Genomic DNA, 19,704 nt, shown 5'->3' with positions numbered 1-19,704 from the left:
GTGCCTGGTCACAATCAAAACCTTTACAACTGCCTAATGTGAAATAAATCAAAACAAATCAATGGAGGGACAGAGAAAGTGATTTCATGATGGACCACAGTTTCCTCCAGACTTCCCTGCATTACTGATCTACTGTCTAAAACGGCTTCTGCTATTTTAACATCTTTGTATTTGCACTTATTAGGCTGCAGGACAAGCTAATAGAGATTCATGAATAATTTTTTATCTTGCAATTAAAAGTGTGGTAGGGAGAGCAGTAGAGTCTCAAAAGTAAATACAGGGTTGATCAAAATGAAAGTCTGTTCTAGCATAAAATTTGCAAAAGAATTAGTAACCCATAAAGACAATAACTGGAAGAAAGGCCAAGAAGTCTGAGACATATCATGTCTGCTGCTTTTTTATATGTCATGAGAAAGAGATTTGGGATGAAAAATTGAATGTTTAGGTGAAATAAGAGGACCAGTTTTAAACTGTATATGTGGATAAAATAAAATCAAGAATTTGATAGTCTAACTTGCATTCAGTAAAAAAGCAGATTCACAGAATTTGCAAATGTTAAAAGAAAAAATTGTAAGACCCCTAGGAAGGTGCAGACACAAAGACAGTCTTTGTGACTCCTTTCTAAATACATTAGGAAGGTCCTTGCAATGGAAGACCTAAAGAGTTCTGCAATTTTGAAGATGTGGTACATTGTCCTTACCAACACTATCCAGACTAGGATTAGATCTCTTTCTGAAATAGAGCAGTAGAACTGCAGATCTTTGCACATGAGCAGCTTCATGCCTTCTGGCTCTAAGAATTAGGCATCTTTAATTAATAGCAGCCCTCCCTTCCCCACTTGTTTCTGAGCTCTCAAGGAATAAACTAGAGTATTATTTCCACAGCCAGCAATTCATTAGAGTCCTGTGCGTTGTTCATAATTTGTTCCCCATCACCTCAGTGTTTTTCACTGTGTGAGACTCACCTTACTTTAGGTCTTGATAACATAGATATGTACATTTGAGTTAGGTGCCTCTGTTCTGTTCTTACTAGGACAGAAGGAGAGAGAGAGAAAGAGGAGGGCATTTTCTGGATATGAATTTTCTGACTGCACCTTAGAAATGTCATTTTTATTGCTCCTATCCCTGAAGGAAGAGGAGATTACTAGCTCATACTGTGGATGCCTTTGTTGGGCCAGATGATTCCTTACCAAGATCTGATTTAGTGGAGTTCCTAACAACCTGTCTGCTTTCTAAGGATGTGTAAGTCTTCTTCATGTCCATGAGACTACAACATAAAAAAGCACTAAAAAAAGCACTGCTCAAAAGCCATTCTTCACACATATTCCTGGCTCCAACACTGATCGGGAAAGTTTAGGGAAGAATTTCAGATGAGGGCAAGCAGAACTCAGTCCTAATTTATGGGTTTTATGCTCAAATCTCCAAGTGCTTTATGAAAAAGGTCAAAAAACTGATATGATACTGAATCTAAATGACTTTCAATGTCTTTTCTTTTTTATTATCAGGGTGCTAAAGGAGATCGTGGTATGACTGGGGATACAGGAGAAAAAGGTGAACAGGTAAAAACAGAGTGTGCTTTCCAACAGTGCCATCACTGTGATTGTTCCTTCATGAACAACTCCTATGATGTCTGCAGAGCAATACCCTTCTCAGAGGCAGAGGAGGAAGATGCGAGCTCTTTATCACTGATAAACCTCAACTGGGCTATGCTGAAGAGTGGAACTGTAGCAGTCCTCCACAGGCTTCCATCTCCAATAAAAACGTTCCCATATGATCTGTTTCCTCACCTCTAGATTGGATGCATTCAGTTCTCTACATCACCTAAGCTTTAGTTGTTTCCCCAGATAATGCCAAGAATAGTTCTGGGAGATCAGGTGTCTCTGGGTTGAAAGAGCCAGTGTTTTAATTTGTCCTGGAAGATGAATGAAAGCATGGCCTCTTTTAGCAAGGACTGAGATGCCACAAGAAAGAGAATGGTCTAAATTAGAGCAAAGTTTCATAGTTAATTTTGCCAAGGGCTGAGTCAATAGTTTAAGGTGTAAATCAGCACCTCTTCAATGAGATTTGTAGGGTATTTTAAACAGGTTTGGTTTCTGGCCTGATCTCCTGCCTTGTACAATTCCACAATATCTGTTTTCATCTTCCATTGGCATAGACTGAAGTACACATTAGAAAAAGAACACCTTAAATTTAACTATGTTTATTCCTGAAGTGCATGCTTTGAAAACCAAGGTTTCACTTTAAAAAGCCATTGTTCTTTCTTTCCTTATAAGAAGCTCTCTGTGTATTGTGTCATTTTGATGTTACTTCATAATTTTCTGTCATCAGTTAGCTTTTATACAACTAGAGATATGAATAATGCATAAAATCTCTCTTTTCATTCTGCAGGGCCACCCTGGGATGCCCGGCTTCTCTGGGGATCCTGGAAACCCTGGTCCACCTGTAAGTTCCTCTTTTGCAAAGATGGTCTCGTATTTTGCTTACTAGTAAAGGCTGTTGCAAGCTACATGTGGAAGAAAGGACCCTTCCCATCTGTTTGTGCATTGCATTTGCATTTTCCAGTGGGTTCCTAATGGCCCCCTGAGTGTCATAGAGTTCCCTACTCATGATAATTGCTATTTAATGCATCGACCACTTTTCACTGATTGCTTCAACTCACTCTGTGTATTGACGCTAAGCTTCAGCCACTCACTTTATACAAGACAATGATGATGAAACTCTTCCACAGAGACTACTTAGTAACATGCATATATGTGTTTTCTTATTACGTGGAATAAGTTGTCAGTCTAGAACCAGCAGATCTAAGAATACTTTAGTTCTCAACTTTACACAGTGGTACGAGCCTAGATTTTCTCTGGTTTTCATATCCTGTGGGTTACTTTTGAATTAAAAGGCCTTTTACATGTGTCCCTATCCATCACAGTCCTTCTCATTCCTAGCTTTCCTCTTTCCATGAATACAATAATGCTTCTTTGTTTTTAAAAGGAGGTGACAGTGCAGAAGCAGGGCTGAAATAACTTGGCTCTCCTGCTTGTGATATCACTGCTTACACCCTCCAAGAATTTGGACTTTTCCTGACTGAAGGACTTTTCTTTCCAAATCACGTTTCTTTGCCCACAGTCATCACTACTTATATTGCTGCTTATGGTGCAATTCAATTCTGCCATGCTGAGGGTGCACAGCTTTTGTCTGTTCTGGGGATCAGCACAGTTTCTTCAAAGCTGAATTTACTGAATTGTACTGACTAAATGACAGGAGGTACCAGAAAAGAGGATTAGATTAAAATTCTGTTTTCAGATGGTAGCAGTGCCTAAAGCATGCTGAATGCTTTGCCACTGGGACAACACGTGGACCTGCTTTGTGGGTCATTTGTTGCTCCTGTGAGCATTATTTTAGGAGAAGCTAATAACACAGACACCTTTACTGTGTCAGTATTAACCTCAGACTGCCACAGCCACAGGGTTATTCCAGTAGGATTAAAACTCTTAAAATTGTCCTGTGAGACCCTCTGAATAGACTCACACTCAAAGGAAATGTGCAAAGTAAAACTGAGCCTGTTAAAGTAGAGTAAAATACAATGTTCCCATATATATATATATATTTTTTTTTTTTCAACTATTCCTGACTTTTTCCTCTGTTTGAATTCACTTCTGGCTCCAGGAGTTTGCCTGCCAAAGAGTGTGCTTCAAACTGCTCCCATAATTTCTGTTCTTCAGACTTATTTTCGTCACAAGATTGGCTTTTTTCCTATTTGTCCCCTATTTTTTGTCTCCTATTTTTAGAAGGAAGGGCCAGGACAAAACATAAATATCTGACTATTTCTGGCTTTGGAGGCTGATTGAATGAAGAGGTTGACACTGCTTTTCTGTGATGAATGAAGTGATGATGGAATGAATGCTGAACTGAGTGACTGAAGAAAACTTCAGTGTTGCCAGCTGTGGTAGGGAGTATGTTGACAAATGTACAAAATGTGTTAATCACTCACATTGTTTCTGCTTTATTTTGTTTAGGGACCAGATGGGGCACCAGGACCAATAGGACCAGCAGGAAACCCAGGAGAGATAGTAAGCTCTAAGCTGTGTGTTTCACTACCAACTTCAACTATATTTAGATCTGTGAAGTAAAACTGAGCTGGAACCCATGTAATGCCCTTTGAAACCTCCCCAAAATATTTAGCCTGATTCAGCTCTACACCTGCAAGTAGGACCTCCACAAATAACCACAGATTAAACTGTTCTTGCAGGTTTTTTTACTCACCAAATGAAACTCCAAATTAGCCAGAGCTAATCAGTTCAGTTCAGGGGACCTCTAAGGAGGTTTTTGTACCTCTTACCTGTCTGTCCTTGCTGTTAACATCTCTTAGCCTCCAGAACAGGATAACTGAATCTGTTAGGATGCTTCATGACCCAGGCTAACACCTGAACGGTGTGTGAGGTTTGTCAAAATGAAACCAGCAACCTTTTGAAGGATGTCACAGCACAGACTGCTCAGATGCCAGGACCATTCCCTCGCACCACTGAAAATACTATTAATAGTACAGATGTAACCTTCGAGAAGTCCATGAAGAATTTTGCTACTGCTGTTTCATTTGAAGGATGTTCAGATGCTAATTTATGGTAATGCATCAGAAAACTCTGGGAGAGACAGGTAATCTGATTGATGCTAACTTCAGGTTGAAAAGGAAAAAAATGAACCTTCCCTGGGTAACGCATGCTGTTGAGCTGGAACAGTTTAAGACTGTATAATTCTACGATTAATTTCTAGAGCAGTGTTTCCTAATGAGCAAGGTGCCTTTCACAGATCCATTTCAACCTGAGCTTCAGCATAAGTGAACAGTGATGGTCCTTCTGATGACTGTTACAAAATCAGTGAGGACTCTCAGCAGAGAGGCCAGAGACTACATGGGCAGGCTGGCTGAAGTTCCCTTTCAAATGGATGATCAAGGTTGAGGCACTGTGAAAGACCTGGGATGATAATGTCCCATCCTGTAGAGTAAGGGTATTCCTTGGGACTGTCATAGAATCATAGAATCATTTCATTTGGAAGAGACCCTCAGGATCAAGTCCAAGCAAACCTAACCTTACTCTAGCACTAAAACAAGTGCCTGAGAACCTCATCTAAACACCTTTTAAACCCCTCCAGGGATGGTGACTCCACCACTGCCCTGGGCAGCCTGTTCCAATGCCTGACAACACTTTCTGTGAAGAATTTTTTCCTAATATCCAATCTAAACCTCCACTGACACAATTTGAGGCCATTTCCTCTTGTCCTATCACTTGCTACTTGGGAGAAGAGACCAACCCCCTCCATGCTCCAGGCTCCTTTCAGGTAGCTGTAGACAGCAAGAAGGTCTTCCCTGAAAGAAGTGCCTTGTCAGCAAGGCTCTTCCCATAACTACTAATTTTATAGGTGTAAAATACAAATCTTCTACTTCTTTGTGGGACACCTCATGCAGGAAGTTAAGGAGGACTAAATATTAAATATAATTAAGCTTCAGAAAAAAAATTACCAGTGATTTCAGTGGTTTTTCCATCTGTAACAACTTATAACTAATACTGGACATTTCTTGTGAAAAGAAAGCCCTCCAGTTTAAGGAATTGAAGGAAACCTTGTATACCGTGTGACATGGGCTATGACACCAGCTTCTCACAGTTGTCTCTTGTCAAACTCTACATTTGATAAGTTTTCATCACCACAGTGTTTCTGCTTTCTTTCCAGGGTAAAGATGGCCCCCCAGGTCCACAGGGCCCACCAGGGTTGCCTGGTCTTCCAGTGAGTGCAATTCAGCTCCTTCTAATTCAATACATTAAACTGTTCATAAACACATACATGTGAAAAACAAAGAGGTGACATTTTTGAGGTGCTTTGAAATCTACACATGACCTGTAATTGTATCTGTCATGTTGATGCCGTGTCCTTGGTACAGGACAGTGTGAAGGCTGTATTTGATCACTTGAAAGCTAAGTGTTAATTACCAATGTGGATCAGATCTGTTGCTTATCTGACTCTCAGTGTGCAGAGCACAAAAATCAAGTAGCTCCAGTGTAAGGGCACAAAATTCATAGACTATAATACTGTTTTTATCTGAATCCAAAGTCAAAATTATTCCTTTGCATTGACCCAAGTTGAAGTGCATCTTGGGCAGAGGCTCTTCTCTTCTGGAAAATATATTAGTACAACATTTTGGGGTTTTTTAATCTGTCATAGAGACAGGGCCAGAGCTATTTCTAGTATAAAATAGCCTAGCTGAATGAAGATAATAGTATTGTAATGATTTAAAACAGCTGTTTTTAGAATCTTGTTTTAAGATTGTTGGAGCGCTCACCTTGCTGAAACTCAGACTTGACATAGTGGACAGGGAAACAGTTTATGCTGTTACAATAGTGTGCAAAGAAGTTTATGGCTGAGCTATAGAAATAGGGTAGTTTTTTGAGGGTTAGGCAAGCTTAAGTATGATATGATGGACTCCATTCTTATACCCTATTTTGCATTTCATTTACAGGGAATTGCTGGGAATGACGGCAAAGATGGCAAGCCAGGATCTCTTGGGGAACCGGTAACGTAATTTAAAACTGTTTTGCTCAGGCAATCAGAGCCTGCATTCACATTTTTGTTTTGGAGCTGTCTATCTATGGACTCCTTAGTGGGGGCAGAGAGCCTGTTTAGGCGTCTTTTTTTAACACCAGAAGAACTATATCGTCTTGAGCAATTTATAAGAGTCACACACTAGCAATCCTGAAAAGAAACTGGATTCTTTAACTTTTACAGCTACCATAAATACACTAAAACTTAGTGATTCCACTTTTACAATAACACTAAATATTGCAGAGAAAGAAGGTTGTCTTGCAACATTAAACCCAATCATCCATTTTTTAGGTGGAAGATTATGAGGCACAAAAAGTGTAGAGGAGGTGTCTTTAAAGAAGCATTTTCTGGATTGCTCTGTGACAGTTCTGTTGTCCAGAATTAGAGGTTAAAACACTGTAAAGGTGAACTAATCCAAAGGTGTAATCTGCCTTTGAACCTCAAAGGCTGCGTTCATGGTGGAACAGGCAGGGATATGTATGGGAATGGGTGTCACTACTGTCCTGCTTGCATGCTCAGACTAGAAAAACACTGGGCAACCACAGTTCTCAGTGCTTTTGTATCTAAGAGGGAAGAGTGGGAAGTTTTCAACAGCAGAGAGATGGACCTGAGGCTTTCACTAAAATTAATATGATTGTTTCCCACAGGGAAAGCCTGGAGAACCAGGGCTCCCAGGCCAGGAGGGTGCCAGAGGCTTACCGGTAGGTACTGCTCTGAAGGGTTCGATCCAGTCACTCTTCTGTACTGTAGCTGGGAAGCTTTTTTGGGCAGATGAGGTTCTTTATTGATGCAAACATATAACCAAAGGGCTGGCCTGGATAAGAATAGTCATGGCATTGTGCCTAAATAATTAAATAAATAATCAACAAAAATCAAATACAGGCATTTCCAAATCCCTCACACTTGGAGAAGAGTAGGTCCCTTACCTAGAAGTTAAAGCACAAAATCTCATTACACACCTTCTACCAGAATGTATGGTCACAGCTGTAGCCCTTGTGTTCTGTTAGGTGTCCTCTGAAAAGAAAGGGACAATGAAATTTAGTGTTAAACAGTCTATTGTCTGGTCACACCAGGAATACACACACTACAGTCTTGGTCTTGCAGACAAAGGAGCCATGGAAAGTTCTTTCTGTGAGATGGCCCTTCCTAATCACTCCCTGGGGCATGGCAGCTCCATGCTGACCTATCCCCAGTACTCTTAAGCAAAATTGGGAAGGTTGTTAAGTAAACATTCACACTAGAGTTTTCTTAGTGTTTCATGCATCAGGGTAATGGATAGTTACTGATTTCATCCTCTTTTATAGGGTTTCAAAGGACAGAGAGGAGATACAGGTCCTCCAGGCCCCCGGGTAAGTAACGTGTACCTCATACATGTTCCTTTGGAGAAATATTGTGTGAATTGAAATTTCTGAGCCAATAAGTAAAAATGATGACAGATATGTGTTCAACATGGCTGTTTTCAACTACAATTCCATGGGCCACACCGATGGCATAAAATCACAGCAGCTATCTTCCTTCGCTCTGCTGAAGTTTTGATTCCAGGTAAGGTGAGGCAGCTGGTAGAGCTGAGTCCCCTGATGTTCCCTGAGACAGCCCTTTGTAAGGATGTTTCAAGGATGTCTCCATGCCACATCCCTCTGGTACAAATGCTGACATACAAGATGAGGAAACCTACTGCACTTGTTGGACAAGTATCAGCTCTCCTCCAAATACACCTAAGAAGCGCAAAAGAAGTTCAGGAAAAAAACTTACAGAAACGAGAATAGAAATGTCTCTAGCCCTTTGACTTAGTTGTCTGTGGATCATAAAACCCAAAACTCAAGTCCTGCATGAAAAGCTGGTCTCCTCTCTGTTCTGAGCAATACCGTCAAAAAGATCCCCAGTGTAGAAAGTGCAATACAAAACTCAATGTCCTTTTGCCTAATTCTGGCTTCTTACAGGGAAATAAAATACTCTGCTTGCAGGAGCTTAGCTGAAAAAATCCAGTGTTGGAGTTCCTCATCTCTTCCCCATTACGTTAGTTTCTGTACCATGAATAGGTTGGTGGTTTTCAGTGACCGCGCTAGCAGCAGCAAATACTGCTGGAAAGCAGTGCATTGCCTTGTGCATCACTTACAGAAGATGCTTCTGAATTGTTTTCATAGCCTGCATGTCACATGTGATGAACGAGGCTCTTGTGGCTTTAAAAAAGTTTTCATTCAGCCCAGTCCAATACTGTAGAATCCTCATATCACTTATAGTGGTGTTACTGGCCTGTCTTTGACCTTGGTCTTATATCTCTTTCCTTTTTTTTGCTGAATTGCAGGGGGAACCAGGTGTGACAGGTCCTGCTGGTCGTGAGGGGCCACCAGGGAAGGATGTAAGTGTAACATTTTGTGCGGAAACTAATGTACTTCTCCCTGACAAAGGAAGATTTTAATACACAGCAACCCTGACCTAAAACAGCTGCAGAAACTGCAATGAAGGGTGAATTACTGCAGCAGCACGCAGGGAATGATTTGTGCAAAGATCATTAGGGTAGGAAAGAATTTGAGGGCCTTTGTCATTGCTCAGCTACTGACACTGACACACAGATGTATCTTTGGAAAAGCAGAGGAAGCTGCATTGTTTGAATCCCAGGCTGTGCTGTGTACCTGTGGACCTGCTGCTTTCTGCCACCCCTCTCCGAGCAGCGCTGCATTCCACTGGTCCCGCTGGGCCAGGTTCTGTCACGCTTCCCCTGCAAAAGCTGTACCTTACTGCGTGCGTAGCTCCACGAAAATCCGTGAAATACCTATGGAATAAGAAGACGCTGCTCAAAGGAAAGTGAAGTGGTACAAACCGATCCTCTGACATTATTAGTGTCAAACGCAGTCACAGAACAAAATCCTGGGAGACAGCAGCTGACGTGGGATCCTGCAGCAGCTACTGAGCAAGATACCGAGCGGCTGATGTGCCGTTGTCGTGGGACTTGGGGAAGTGGCTTCTCATTTGCCACCCCTTGTGTCACTGGAAAACTGTTGTGCTGTAAATGATACTCTACAAAGTAAAATGGAAGACAGACCTAGGGGAACCCCTCAGAGAAGAGAGAAGCATGTCTTAAGCCTCCCTCAAGAGAGAACGAAGTTGTCAGTTCTTGAGAAATACTGGAAAATTTCTGTCCCTGAGAAATCCAGCTCTAAGATAACCCGATAATAATGATTTCTGCCAGTAACCAGGATGCATTTAGTGATAGATGTTTAAAATTTAAAAGGCTGGCCTTCCTCATACATAACTGAAAGGGGGTAGTGACACTTTAATGCTGTTTCCCTCTAATACGTGAACAGCGTAATTTAGGAGGAACACTTTTAAATGCCTGTTTACTTGCCTTCGTGTCAGATCTTTCCCTCTCACCAGGATACTTTTCTTCATTTCAGGGTGACACTGGCCCCATAGGACCACAAGGCCCTCGAGGACTCAGGGGGCTGCCGGTGAGTTTTCTCTCCTGATAAACCATTTCTGGAGGTACATTGTATACAGTGGGAATGTCCTGCAGTCCAGAATTCTGGTTTGGAAGGAGAGTCTTAAGATTCAGATGATGTTGATTAAAACACTTTGCCTACCTTGAGAACCAAAATGATATTGCTAGAAACTGACGAAAACTTATAATAATGCAAAGGAATGATGGTTGATGACTTGCTGGGAGGGATAATTTAATGGATTCTATCAGGACTACTGTGTCAGAGAGCTCATATTCCAGTCCTGCCTCTGGCATCTCACTTGCTTCTCACACGGCCTCAGTTTTCAAAGGCAGACAGTAATTGTGGCTGCCCAGTTTGAGATATGTGGGGTCCAGTTGTGATACTCTTCATTTTTTGTCATGCTGTCTTTATTATTTTCTGAAAAAAACCCACATCGTTTCAGAAAAAAGTTGTTTAATTGAACACTTGTAGAGCTTTATTACACCTTCAGTAGAGAAATGGTGGTTTAGTTGACATCTCATAAGTTGTCATTTGGGATGACTGAGAAATTACTTTTATTAATTTCAATGAGTTTTTCAATTCTTTCTTGAAAATCAACCCTTTCCAAATTTGAATGCAGGTCTCCATTGCTGAGCCTAGGCATGTCTTTAGTATGTTGCAATGAGTGATTTCTTTCCCTTCTCAGAAGACTTGTTAGTGAAATAGTTTCTACAACATGTTCCATAATCAGGGCAAAATACTTATTCAGCTGGCAATGCCAGGAGCTGGAGCAGTAGGTCCCTCTGAGGTGGGAGGTTAGGGGTTTGAATTAGACTGCAGGAACATATGGAGAGCTCCTCTGTCTACATCGTAATTTACCTCATTATTCCTATACTACTGGCATCAACCACCACCATGTCATGCCCCTGCACAACAGTAGCAATGAATGAAGAGATTCGAGGAGTCAGAAATTACCATAGCTCCAGGCCATATTCCTCTTGGAGGAGAGAAACTTGGGGTTTTGTATGTTGGAGGGCAGAGTATCAGTTTCTCTTGTTCTTCCTCTGCTTTGTTTACTTGCTAATAAGGAACATGAGGTATGATTCTGAACATTTGCGGTAAAAGGGCTGGTCTTTATGGTCAACTTTGATACAGGGAAAAAAAAACATCTCTGCATGGCAAATGGGAAAGAGAGAGAAGCAGGCTGTAGAATTTTGTCTCACTAAACTTTAGTCAGTGTAGATGGTCAGTTCATCTACTTTGATAAGGAATTGTGAGAAACAGGTCCTTTTTAAAGGACGATTCCGCTCATTCTGAGTTGTCTGGTGTCAACTGCTATCAAATGCCTCAGGGCTCTAGAACAAGCGTTTATCTCAATTTACCAAAAAAGAGAATCCAGAGATGATTAAAAAATACATGCCTGGCCTCTGGCCCCTGATTCAGATGACAGCCCTGCAAAGAGGATGGCACGCAGTAATTTGCAGGACCTACCTCAGTTGCTGGAGAGAAGAAGTTTTCCAAAACAGGAAGGTGTGAGGAACTGGACATATCTGTGCAGAGCACTTTAACATTGTTCAGTGAGTTGCCAAGAGGTGCTTCAAACAAGGACTAAAGGGGCTTGTCTGAACACTGGTAACTTGGAGCTGCCATAGCAGGAGGATGCTGCTTATGGTAGGGATAAGGGTGAAGAAATGGAGAAGAAGGACTGGTCAGGTTCTCTTCAGATTAGAGGATTTGGGTTCACATTGCTCACTTTTTGTCCTGTGGTGGCGTCAGCCATGCAATCTGGAATGCAGAAGTTTTGGGGTCAATTGAAAATAAAAGATCCTTACTCTGTAGTCTGCCAGGAGAGGAGGCTGGACAATGCTAAAGAAACCCCTGCTGCTGTAGCAGTAGGTAGGTATTTTTAATTGTAGTGTACGTTACTTCACTAAAATTTTTCCTTTTGACATAGGGTAAGAATGGATCACCTGGATCTGCAGGAGAACCTGGCCCGGCAGGTAACCCAGTAAGTACCACCAAGGGAAACTCATGCAGCAAGCAGTTATGTGAAGAAGAAGTGACTGATGAAGTATAGATGGAGTGGATTATGTATAGCTGTTTGCCATCCCTGAAGATGCCAGGTTTGAAGATCAGTGATCTGAAAATCACTGGCTGGCCACGACATTGGAGGGGGTTTGGCTGCATTCCTGGAATTGAGCTACTAGCCAAGTCATCATTTTTCCCAGCAAAAGTTAAATATTAACAGAAAAAGGAAATGATTGATTACCTGGTATGGAAAAAAGATTGGCATGCCTCGTCTTCACCAGTAGACTTAATTTTGCCAAGCAGAGACTGTGCAGCCGTCAGAGAGCTGTCACAGGGAAGGAGAGGGCCTCGGGGAGCTGGCAAACTGCCACTGAGAAACAGCAGCAGCAGAAAAATCCTCCCCAGGCACTTGAGGAAAGAGCAGACAGTGGGCAATAAACCAAGATCACGAAGCAGAATGAAACCCCCCCTGGAGACATCCTATGTAGCAGAATAGCATGGTAATGAAGAGCTGCAAGGAGGATAGTGAGGAATTTTTTCTTTTGTTTTGTTTTTTCTTTTGTGTTTTTTTTTGTTGTTTTTTATTTTTTTGTTGTTGTTGGGTTTTTTAATTCATTTGTTGGTTTGTTTTTTGTGGTTTTATTTTTTTGGGTTCTGTTTTGTTCTTTTTTTTTTGGGGGGGGGGGATTCGTTTGTTTGTGTTTTTTGTTTGTTTTGTTTGTTTTGTTTTTCCTCTATTCTGCAGCTGAAAAATGTTCGGGATTCAGCAAGTCTATGCAAATGTACCTTTCTGTCCTGTAGCATCTACGCCAATTCAGGGCTCTCCCCTTTGTTTGTCCACCTAGACATTACACTTTGCTGGGCTGTTAGATTCAGATAGAAACATAGGCACAGCAGGAGAATCTGAAAAACTGCAGCAGGACTGCACTTTATGTGGCCCTTGCAATGCCATAAAGCAGCCCCAACCTCGCCACAGACTTGTGCCCCAAGCACGTATTGCTTTGCTGCAAGGATGTCCCATCCTAAGCGGTCTCAGTGAAGCAAGCAAGACCTTTCTGCATGGGAAGGAGATAACTCACAGGTTACAGGTGGGGTAGGAGTGGTGCAGTCTCACAGCCTTTCTGCAGCCAAGAATTAGTGCCACTGCTTTTTTATCCTTGACACAACTACTTCTTGCCATCCTGGAACCACTACCATTGCTTCTTACCCCATGGATCCCTGCTGTTGCCTTTTCAACCTTCATCTCTGCTTCTCATCATGCTGACTCCTGTTCCCAATTCCTGTTACTGCTTTTTTCTGGCTTTCTGCACCTTCACCAAGCCACTGTGGCTTTGGGATGCCCCGAGTGCCAAATGGGGTTTATTTTTTAATCATTGTGTTATCATATTACCTAGACAGTCGTCTAGTGACCCAGGGACTCACCAGGCAGCTTCATGCACAAACACAGAACTACAGTAATCTCTGCTGCAGAGGATTTACAGTCCAAAAATAACACAGGAGATTGAAAAAGGATAAAGTCAGATGGATGAGAAAGAGGAAGCAATGAGACAGTATTGGTCAGTAGAACAGACAGTCATCTCATCAGTCTCCTTCTCTGTCATTAAAATGAATCCTGTCCCTTTCATAAAGGTTATTATGGGAAGTATTTCCTTGTGCTGTACACAAATCCATTTATTTCCAGCCTTTTCTTGAAATGCACTAATTTCCTTCACAATGTGGTGTGACAAGCCAATATATTATATTTCTATTTTGAAAAAGAGGAGAAAGGTTATCATGGCAATAAGGATTTCTTTTCCACCTTTGCCATTGCTGACTTGTAATCACAAGGTAAAACGCGCAAGGAGCCTTCTCCTTTTGCATCTGCTGTTTGACAGTTACCATCCCACTTCACCGTGCTTATTGCTTAAGCCTGCACGCAGCAATGCAGCCCAGCCCCTGAAATCTCAAGTCCTGATTTCATACCCAAAAGTCATGAGCTTCATGCCTGTCAGGTTTGTTGGTTCTCCCTTTGCACAAGACAGGCTTAAAATGAAGACAAGTTTTACTTTAAGAAGAAAAAGGGATATGTTCTTATTTAGGAGGTAGGGGATAAAGTTCTGAAATAAAAGGTTAAAAATAAGAGTAAAAAAAAGAAGTCAGAAGTGTACGTGAAATGGCTTTGTAGTATGACCTGCCGTCTAAGCTGCCCTGATCTGTAAAAAGGAATAGTTCAGCAGAATTTAACAAGAGATAAATAAAAGACAGACATTTTTAAAATTGAACCTGGAAATAAAGGCAAAAGAGGAGCTCAGTAGCTGTCTGTTCGTTGTATTCTCAGATTTGAGCAGAGTGACCATCTGCACTGTTTCCCTGTCATCGCACATCACAGCATTTCCACTCTCCAGCCTTATAAACGATGCAGCGCCAGAATACCCACTGAACGTGACACCTCCTGTCACTTCCATAACTGTCACCTCCTTTTGATGAAAGGACTCCACATAGCTTATTAATAATGCAAACATTGTGTTTGCAATCTGGTTTTCTAAGTGACTTCGTTCTGTCTTTCCTTGTCAGTTTTGCGAGTCCTGCTGCTACAGGGAAATTTCCCAGTTCCAATGTGTCTGTAAATGCATGATCTGGAAAAGAGATGTTGGAAAAGAGCTGCTAGTGTCTGTCTCATTTCTGTCCTAAGGGTCCTAAAGGAAATAAAGGAGAAAACGGCAGCCCAGGACTCCCTGGCTTCGTAGGACCCCGAGGACCACCTGTAAGTATGTCTGGGGATGGATCAGACCCACTAATTAGCTGCTTTTAGATATTGGACAGATGTAGATGGGACACAATCATCTTTAATTTGGTAAAATTAAAAACAGAAAAAAAAAAAAGAAAACATAAGCAGGAGATCTGACAGATCCAGAAGCCATGCGCTTTACTTCCAAAGGAAACTGCACTGCAAAAATAGCATTTTTGTTATGGATGAACATCCATAATCTCATTTACTAAGCTGGTGTCTGTCAGTCAGCCCTGATAATGTGTGCATTAATTATGCTTGTTCAATAGTCTTTTTAATACAGGTATAGGGTATTTAAGTTACTCAGATTATAGCTCAGCATGAAGCCCAGAATGGCTAAACAGGGAAATTTTAAGTGCTGATAATAGTACAGGTATTTCTGATATATGCTGTTCCAAGGAAAATTCATTTGTTAACAGCAACAGAGGTACATTGCAATTAAAGCATTCTTATATTTCCCAAAGTGATCTAAAATAATACCTATACATATCCAAATATCATAGCCTTGAAATCTGATATCTTTAGCCCTTCCAAGGACAGTTGAATATGTTACATTCCACTAGGAGGATGGGATGGTGAATATTAGGTAAATATTTTTGTTTCTAGGTCTATTGCGACTTAAAATGAAATGTAAAAGGTTTTCATGGGAGTCTGGAAGAGCTGAATCTTCCACAGGATGAGTCTTCGATTTATTTATTTATTTATCTATTTTAAATTATTGGAAAGGGAGTTCCATGATGAAAAGTGGAGAAAGAAATATTTCTCTGGAAAATTAATTGAAAGTAGCAAACGTGGGGGTCATTTAAAGCTCAAGTGACCCAAAGGAATACTTGAGTGAATCTGATGCTGCCTAATTTGAAGCTGATGTGATCACACATCTGTGATTAGTTACATTGCTCACGCACACATGGAGGTACCCTAGTACTGTCTTAGTTGTTATATATGTTTCCAGATTGTGAGAAAAACACTACCTGCATGCACTCATTGTAGATATGGTCATGCGTATGGATTTTAAATGGACTATAAAGAATAATCTTTCCATTAATGATGTGGGAAATTGGGCAGAATTTTAGCAATAATTAGTTTAATCTTTGCTTTACCCTTGTATTTCAGGACTGAAGTGACTTTTTTTCACTGAAATGCTAAAACGCAAAGATCGTATTGCCTAATTATCACTTTATAAATGCACAGCATAAAAAAAGAAAATCCTGATAAGGTGCTTGTGTAAATTGAGGTTATTTGATATTGAAGATTGGACAAGATGATGTATAAAGGTCCTTTCCCACCCAAACCATTCTATGATCCCATGATTCTCAAACTTGATTTATCACTGGCTCTGTATCCATTAGCTCAGCTGGCGTAATGCAGAAAGGTGCCTCTACTTACAAAATTTGTTTCCTTTACATCTTTAGACTGTTATGGCTATAACATTGGCACTATTTAAGCTAAACCAGCCCAAGTAAAGTGTATGAAGATTTGTGAAGTGTCTGTAAGAAAAAGGAATAAAATGTATTGAAAGCAGGAACACACTTTCAATGAAACATCTGTCCCAATCTTAGCTGGTTCAGTAGAAATGACTTCCTTTTATTTGCAAACACTTACACAATCTGCATCTTTACTAAAAAATGCTTTCTAAACTGCAGAATGTGTCTTTCCAGGAATGAGTTACAGCAGTAGGATGAGGACAAATCACCCAAACCCACTGTTGTGTAGCTCAAGAAATCTTGGGCTTTAAACAGAAAGCAAGACTTGTGGTTATTAGATAAGGTCTTTCTTCCAGCTCCTTGCAGTGTGGTGCTAAATTCACTCTCTTATCTCTCAGGGAGAACCAGGAGAGAAAGGTCCTCCCGGAAAGCAGGTAAGTTAAATTCCCAGTTGTTTCAAAGTAGGACTGGTGTCTTGGGGAAAACAAACAAATGAACAAACAAAACAACAAAAACCAACAAAAACTCCAAACAAACAAAAGCAAAACATAAAAGATGCTACCTGGGTTGCAACAAATAGATTTTTTTTTTCTTGAATTGTTGATATTTGAGAGCAAACAGGGAGCCCTCAGGAATCTGTGGGACTGATAGGGAAATAAATTTTCCCCAATTCACAAGAATCGTTGCAAAGGCACGTGCTTTATTATCAACTGTTTTTATGGATAGCTCTTTCATATTTACTCTTATTTTGTTGCAGGGTACCCCAGGAAAACCAGGTGAAATTGGCTCTAAAGGAGAAAGGGTAGGTTGGAAGATATTAGTTATTTCATTACATGGAAATAAAGAGCTATTTTGAGTTAGGGGCCGGGGGAAGGGGTCATTCAAGAGTGAAGCATGGGCTGTAGAGATCTGCCGTGCTTCTTACCCTGCCAGCCTTCTCTTTAATCATTCTCTGTCAGTAATAATTTGAGGATAATTTGTAATTCACCAGATGTTGTATTCAGTAACTTTGCCAGCTCAGCTGTTTGTGTTTTGCTGTGCTTGGAAATGAGAAGTTTGCCTCTTATTTTGTTGTGGTAACTTGTTTTTTTTTTTTCCACTTAGGGAGAGCCTGGCATCAAAGGTGAAAAAGGCCCTCAAGGAGAAAAAGGGCCTCCAGGTGATCCTGGGATACCTGGTCATAAAGGCCATCCAGGACTGATGGGTCCCCATGGACCCCCAGGAGACACTGGACAAGTTGGACCTCCTGGTCCTCCAGGACAACCAGGATTTCCAGGACCAAGAGTAAGACTGCCAGAGAAGGGGTTTATACAGTAATTTTAGTGCCCAGTGTGTATGGTCAGAAAAGTACCTAAGTGAGGCTGGTAGAAACCAGAGCAGGTGTGTGTTATAATGTGGATGAAGTGTTTTTATCTCTTGATACATAAAAAGGAGAGTATAGCGCATCTCAGGGATGTGTTGTGGGGGTGTGGATTGAACTTCAAGAGATCTGAACAATCCAGACCGACAGCCAGAGCAGTCAGTCCCTGGCCCTTTGCACCCCTAAAAGCCTAAATCAGGTCATGCGACTATGGCCATGGGTCTGGAGTCTGAAAAAGCTTCTTTCTGTAAGGATGTTAATGTGCAGCATTACATGCGGACGTCTTACGCCTTCCGCTGCTGCTGGTTGTTATGACAAAATGCTGAGCTGTGGAAAGGTCACTGTTCTAATCCTGGAAATCTTGGAGTCAGCTCATCAGAATTAATGAAGTCCTATTTTTGGTTAATATTGTCTTTTTTTTTTTTTTTTTCTCTCCCTAATGGGAAACAACCTCTATATCGAGAGCACCTAAGGGTAATGTATGTAGAAGAATGAGAAAAACTACCAACACTAGTAAAGCCACTATACACATCCTGAGGATGAATTTGAGATTAATTCAGAGGGGAATAAACAATGAAATAATCTCTGATGTAAAAGCTGGGTAAAATTTAGACAAAGCATTTCTTTCTCTGTCTCAACAACACAGAGATTTGACGAAACCCAGTGATGATTATGGAGACTCAATGCAACTAATAGGGTTAAAACTTGAAAAGATACTTTGTAAGCCTTCACAGTATGTTCCACAATCATGTTTACTTACTGCGATATACACTAAGAGCCATCACAAATAGTTAGTACTTAATGACAAAATCGTTTCTTTTGTCCCAAAAAAACACATCTTTTTCTCATGCAAAATTTGTGTTGGGAAGAAGGCAGTAAATAGACCAACTCTGTAATTACCAGCAATGTTATTGCTTAAAATTGAAATGTCTCTTAGCTATTTAATAAAATATTTTCTTAATGAAGAGTGACTTCTGATTCAGAAGACCTCGTGAGGTTTCTAAAAACAGAGAGGACACAGATTCCATCCTTTTAAGTTAAAAAGATAGGTGTGAGAGAAAAACAGCATTTTCATGAATATAGCTGATACACAAAATAATGCAGTCTTTAGGTTGCCCAGAAATATTTTCAAAACTGGCAGAAATTCAAAGAATAATTTTAGACAAAAAACTAAAAATGCATTTCAAGTGAAAGATCTCACTTAATGATTTACAAAGTAAAACTTTTCATCTTTCTGGTCCAAAATGATTTATTTTTTAAATATACTTACATTTTTTCTTCCGGGTTTATGCAAAGACAAGAGTCTGGTTACCCTAAAACCACTTTCTTTTAAAAATTGTTTTGCAAAGCCACAACCTAAAAAATCCTCCTTCCACACACCAAAAATGCTTTAATAATTTCTTCACTTGCATCATCCAGACTTGTTCTCATAGCTTTGAGTTTTGACAGCTATTACAGTTGTTCAACAGCAACGTCACACAAAAGAGCTGTGAGAGGAGACGAAAGATGCTGTCCCTTGGAGGCTGGGTAGGGGACAAAGGCCAGGCAGCCACATCCATGTCTCCCTTCAACTGTGTGAAATTAGGCAGAATTTTGTCTCCCTTCGACTGCGTGAAATCAGGCTGAATTTCATACTCGTTTGGAAGAATGGGTACCATATGCATAAAAGACTTCTGTTCCCTGAGATAAGGCCCATGGCAGGTGATGTGTTTGAGTGTTTACAGCATGTTTAGATTCATAGAATCATAGAATGTTCTGAGTTGGTAGGGACCCATGAGTATCATCAAGTCCAGCTCCTGTCCCTGCACAGGACAACCCCACAGGTCACACCGTGTGTCTGAGGACGTTGTCCAGTCTCTTCTTGAACACTGTCAGGTTGGGGCCGTGACACCTCCCTGGGGAGCCTGTTCCAGTGTCCAGCACCCTCTGGGTGAGGAACCTTCTCCTAATGTCCAACCTAAGCCAATCTCCAGTAGCTTTATATCTTTTTTTACCCTGTGTCCCCAGCCCTGCACACAGTGCTCCGGGCGAGGCTGCACCAGTGCAGAGCAGAGCGGGACAATCCCCCCTCTTCCCAGCTGGCAATGCTGTGCTGGATGCACCCAGGACACGGTTGCCCTCT

At 41.0% G+C, this 19,704-nt stretch overlaps 1 protein-coding gene across 3 annotated transcripts in view; it reads left to right on the top strand.

Moving 5' to 3' along the window:
* COL22A1 (collagen type XXII alpha 1 chain) overlaps window positions 1-19,704 on the top strand; it is a 237,834-nt gene that overhangs the window by 210,892 nt on the left and 7,238 nt on the right. For all 3 annotated transcript variants that reach the window (XM_065627435.1, XM_065627434.1, XM_065627436.1), the window contains 14 exons: window positions 1,505-1,558; window positions 2,388-2,441; window positions 4,010-4,063; window positions 5,718-5,771; window positions 6,502-6,555; window positions 7,232-7,285; window positions 7,889-7,933; window positions 8,890-8,943; window positions 9,980-10,033; window positions 11,958-12,011; window positions 14,703-14,774; window positions 16,621-16,656; window positions 16,980-17,024; window positions 17,327-17,506. In XM_065627435.1, coding sequence (XP_065483507.1) covers window positions 1,505-1,558; window positions 2,388-2,441; window positions 4,010-4,063; window positions 5,718-5,771; window positions 6,502-6,555; window positions 7,232-7,285; window positions 7,889-7,933; window positions 8,890-8,943; window positions 9,980-10,033; window positions 11,958-12,011; window positions 14,703-14,774; window positions 16,621-16,656; window positions 16,980-17,024; window positions 17,327-17,506 — 864 coding nt within the window. The remainder of the gene's footprint in view (window positions 1-1,504; window positions 1,559-2,387; window positions 2,442-4,009; window positions 4,064-5,717; window positions 5,772-6,501; window positions 6,556-7,231; window positions 7,286-7,888; window positions 7,934-8,889; window positions 8,944-9,979; window positions 10,034-11,957; window positions 12,012-14,702; window positions 14,775-16,620; window positions 16,657-16,979; window positions 17,025-17,326; window positions 17,507-19,704) is intronic.

This window comes from Caloenas nicobarica, chromosome 2 (assembly GCF_036013445.1).
Source record: "Caloenas nicobarica isolate bCalNic1 chromosome 2, bCalNic1.hap1, whole genome shotgun sequence".
Lineage (NCBI taxonomy): Eukaryota > Metazoa > Chordata > Aves > Columbiformes > Columbidae > Caloenas > Caloenas nicobarica.
Note: the sequence above shows the minus strand (reverse complement) of the source record. Positions and strands in the feature narration are given on the sequence as shown.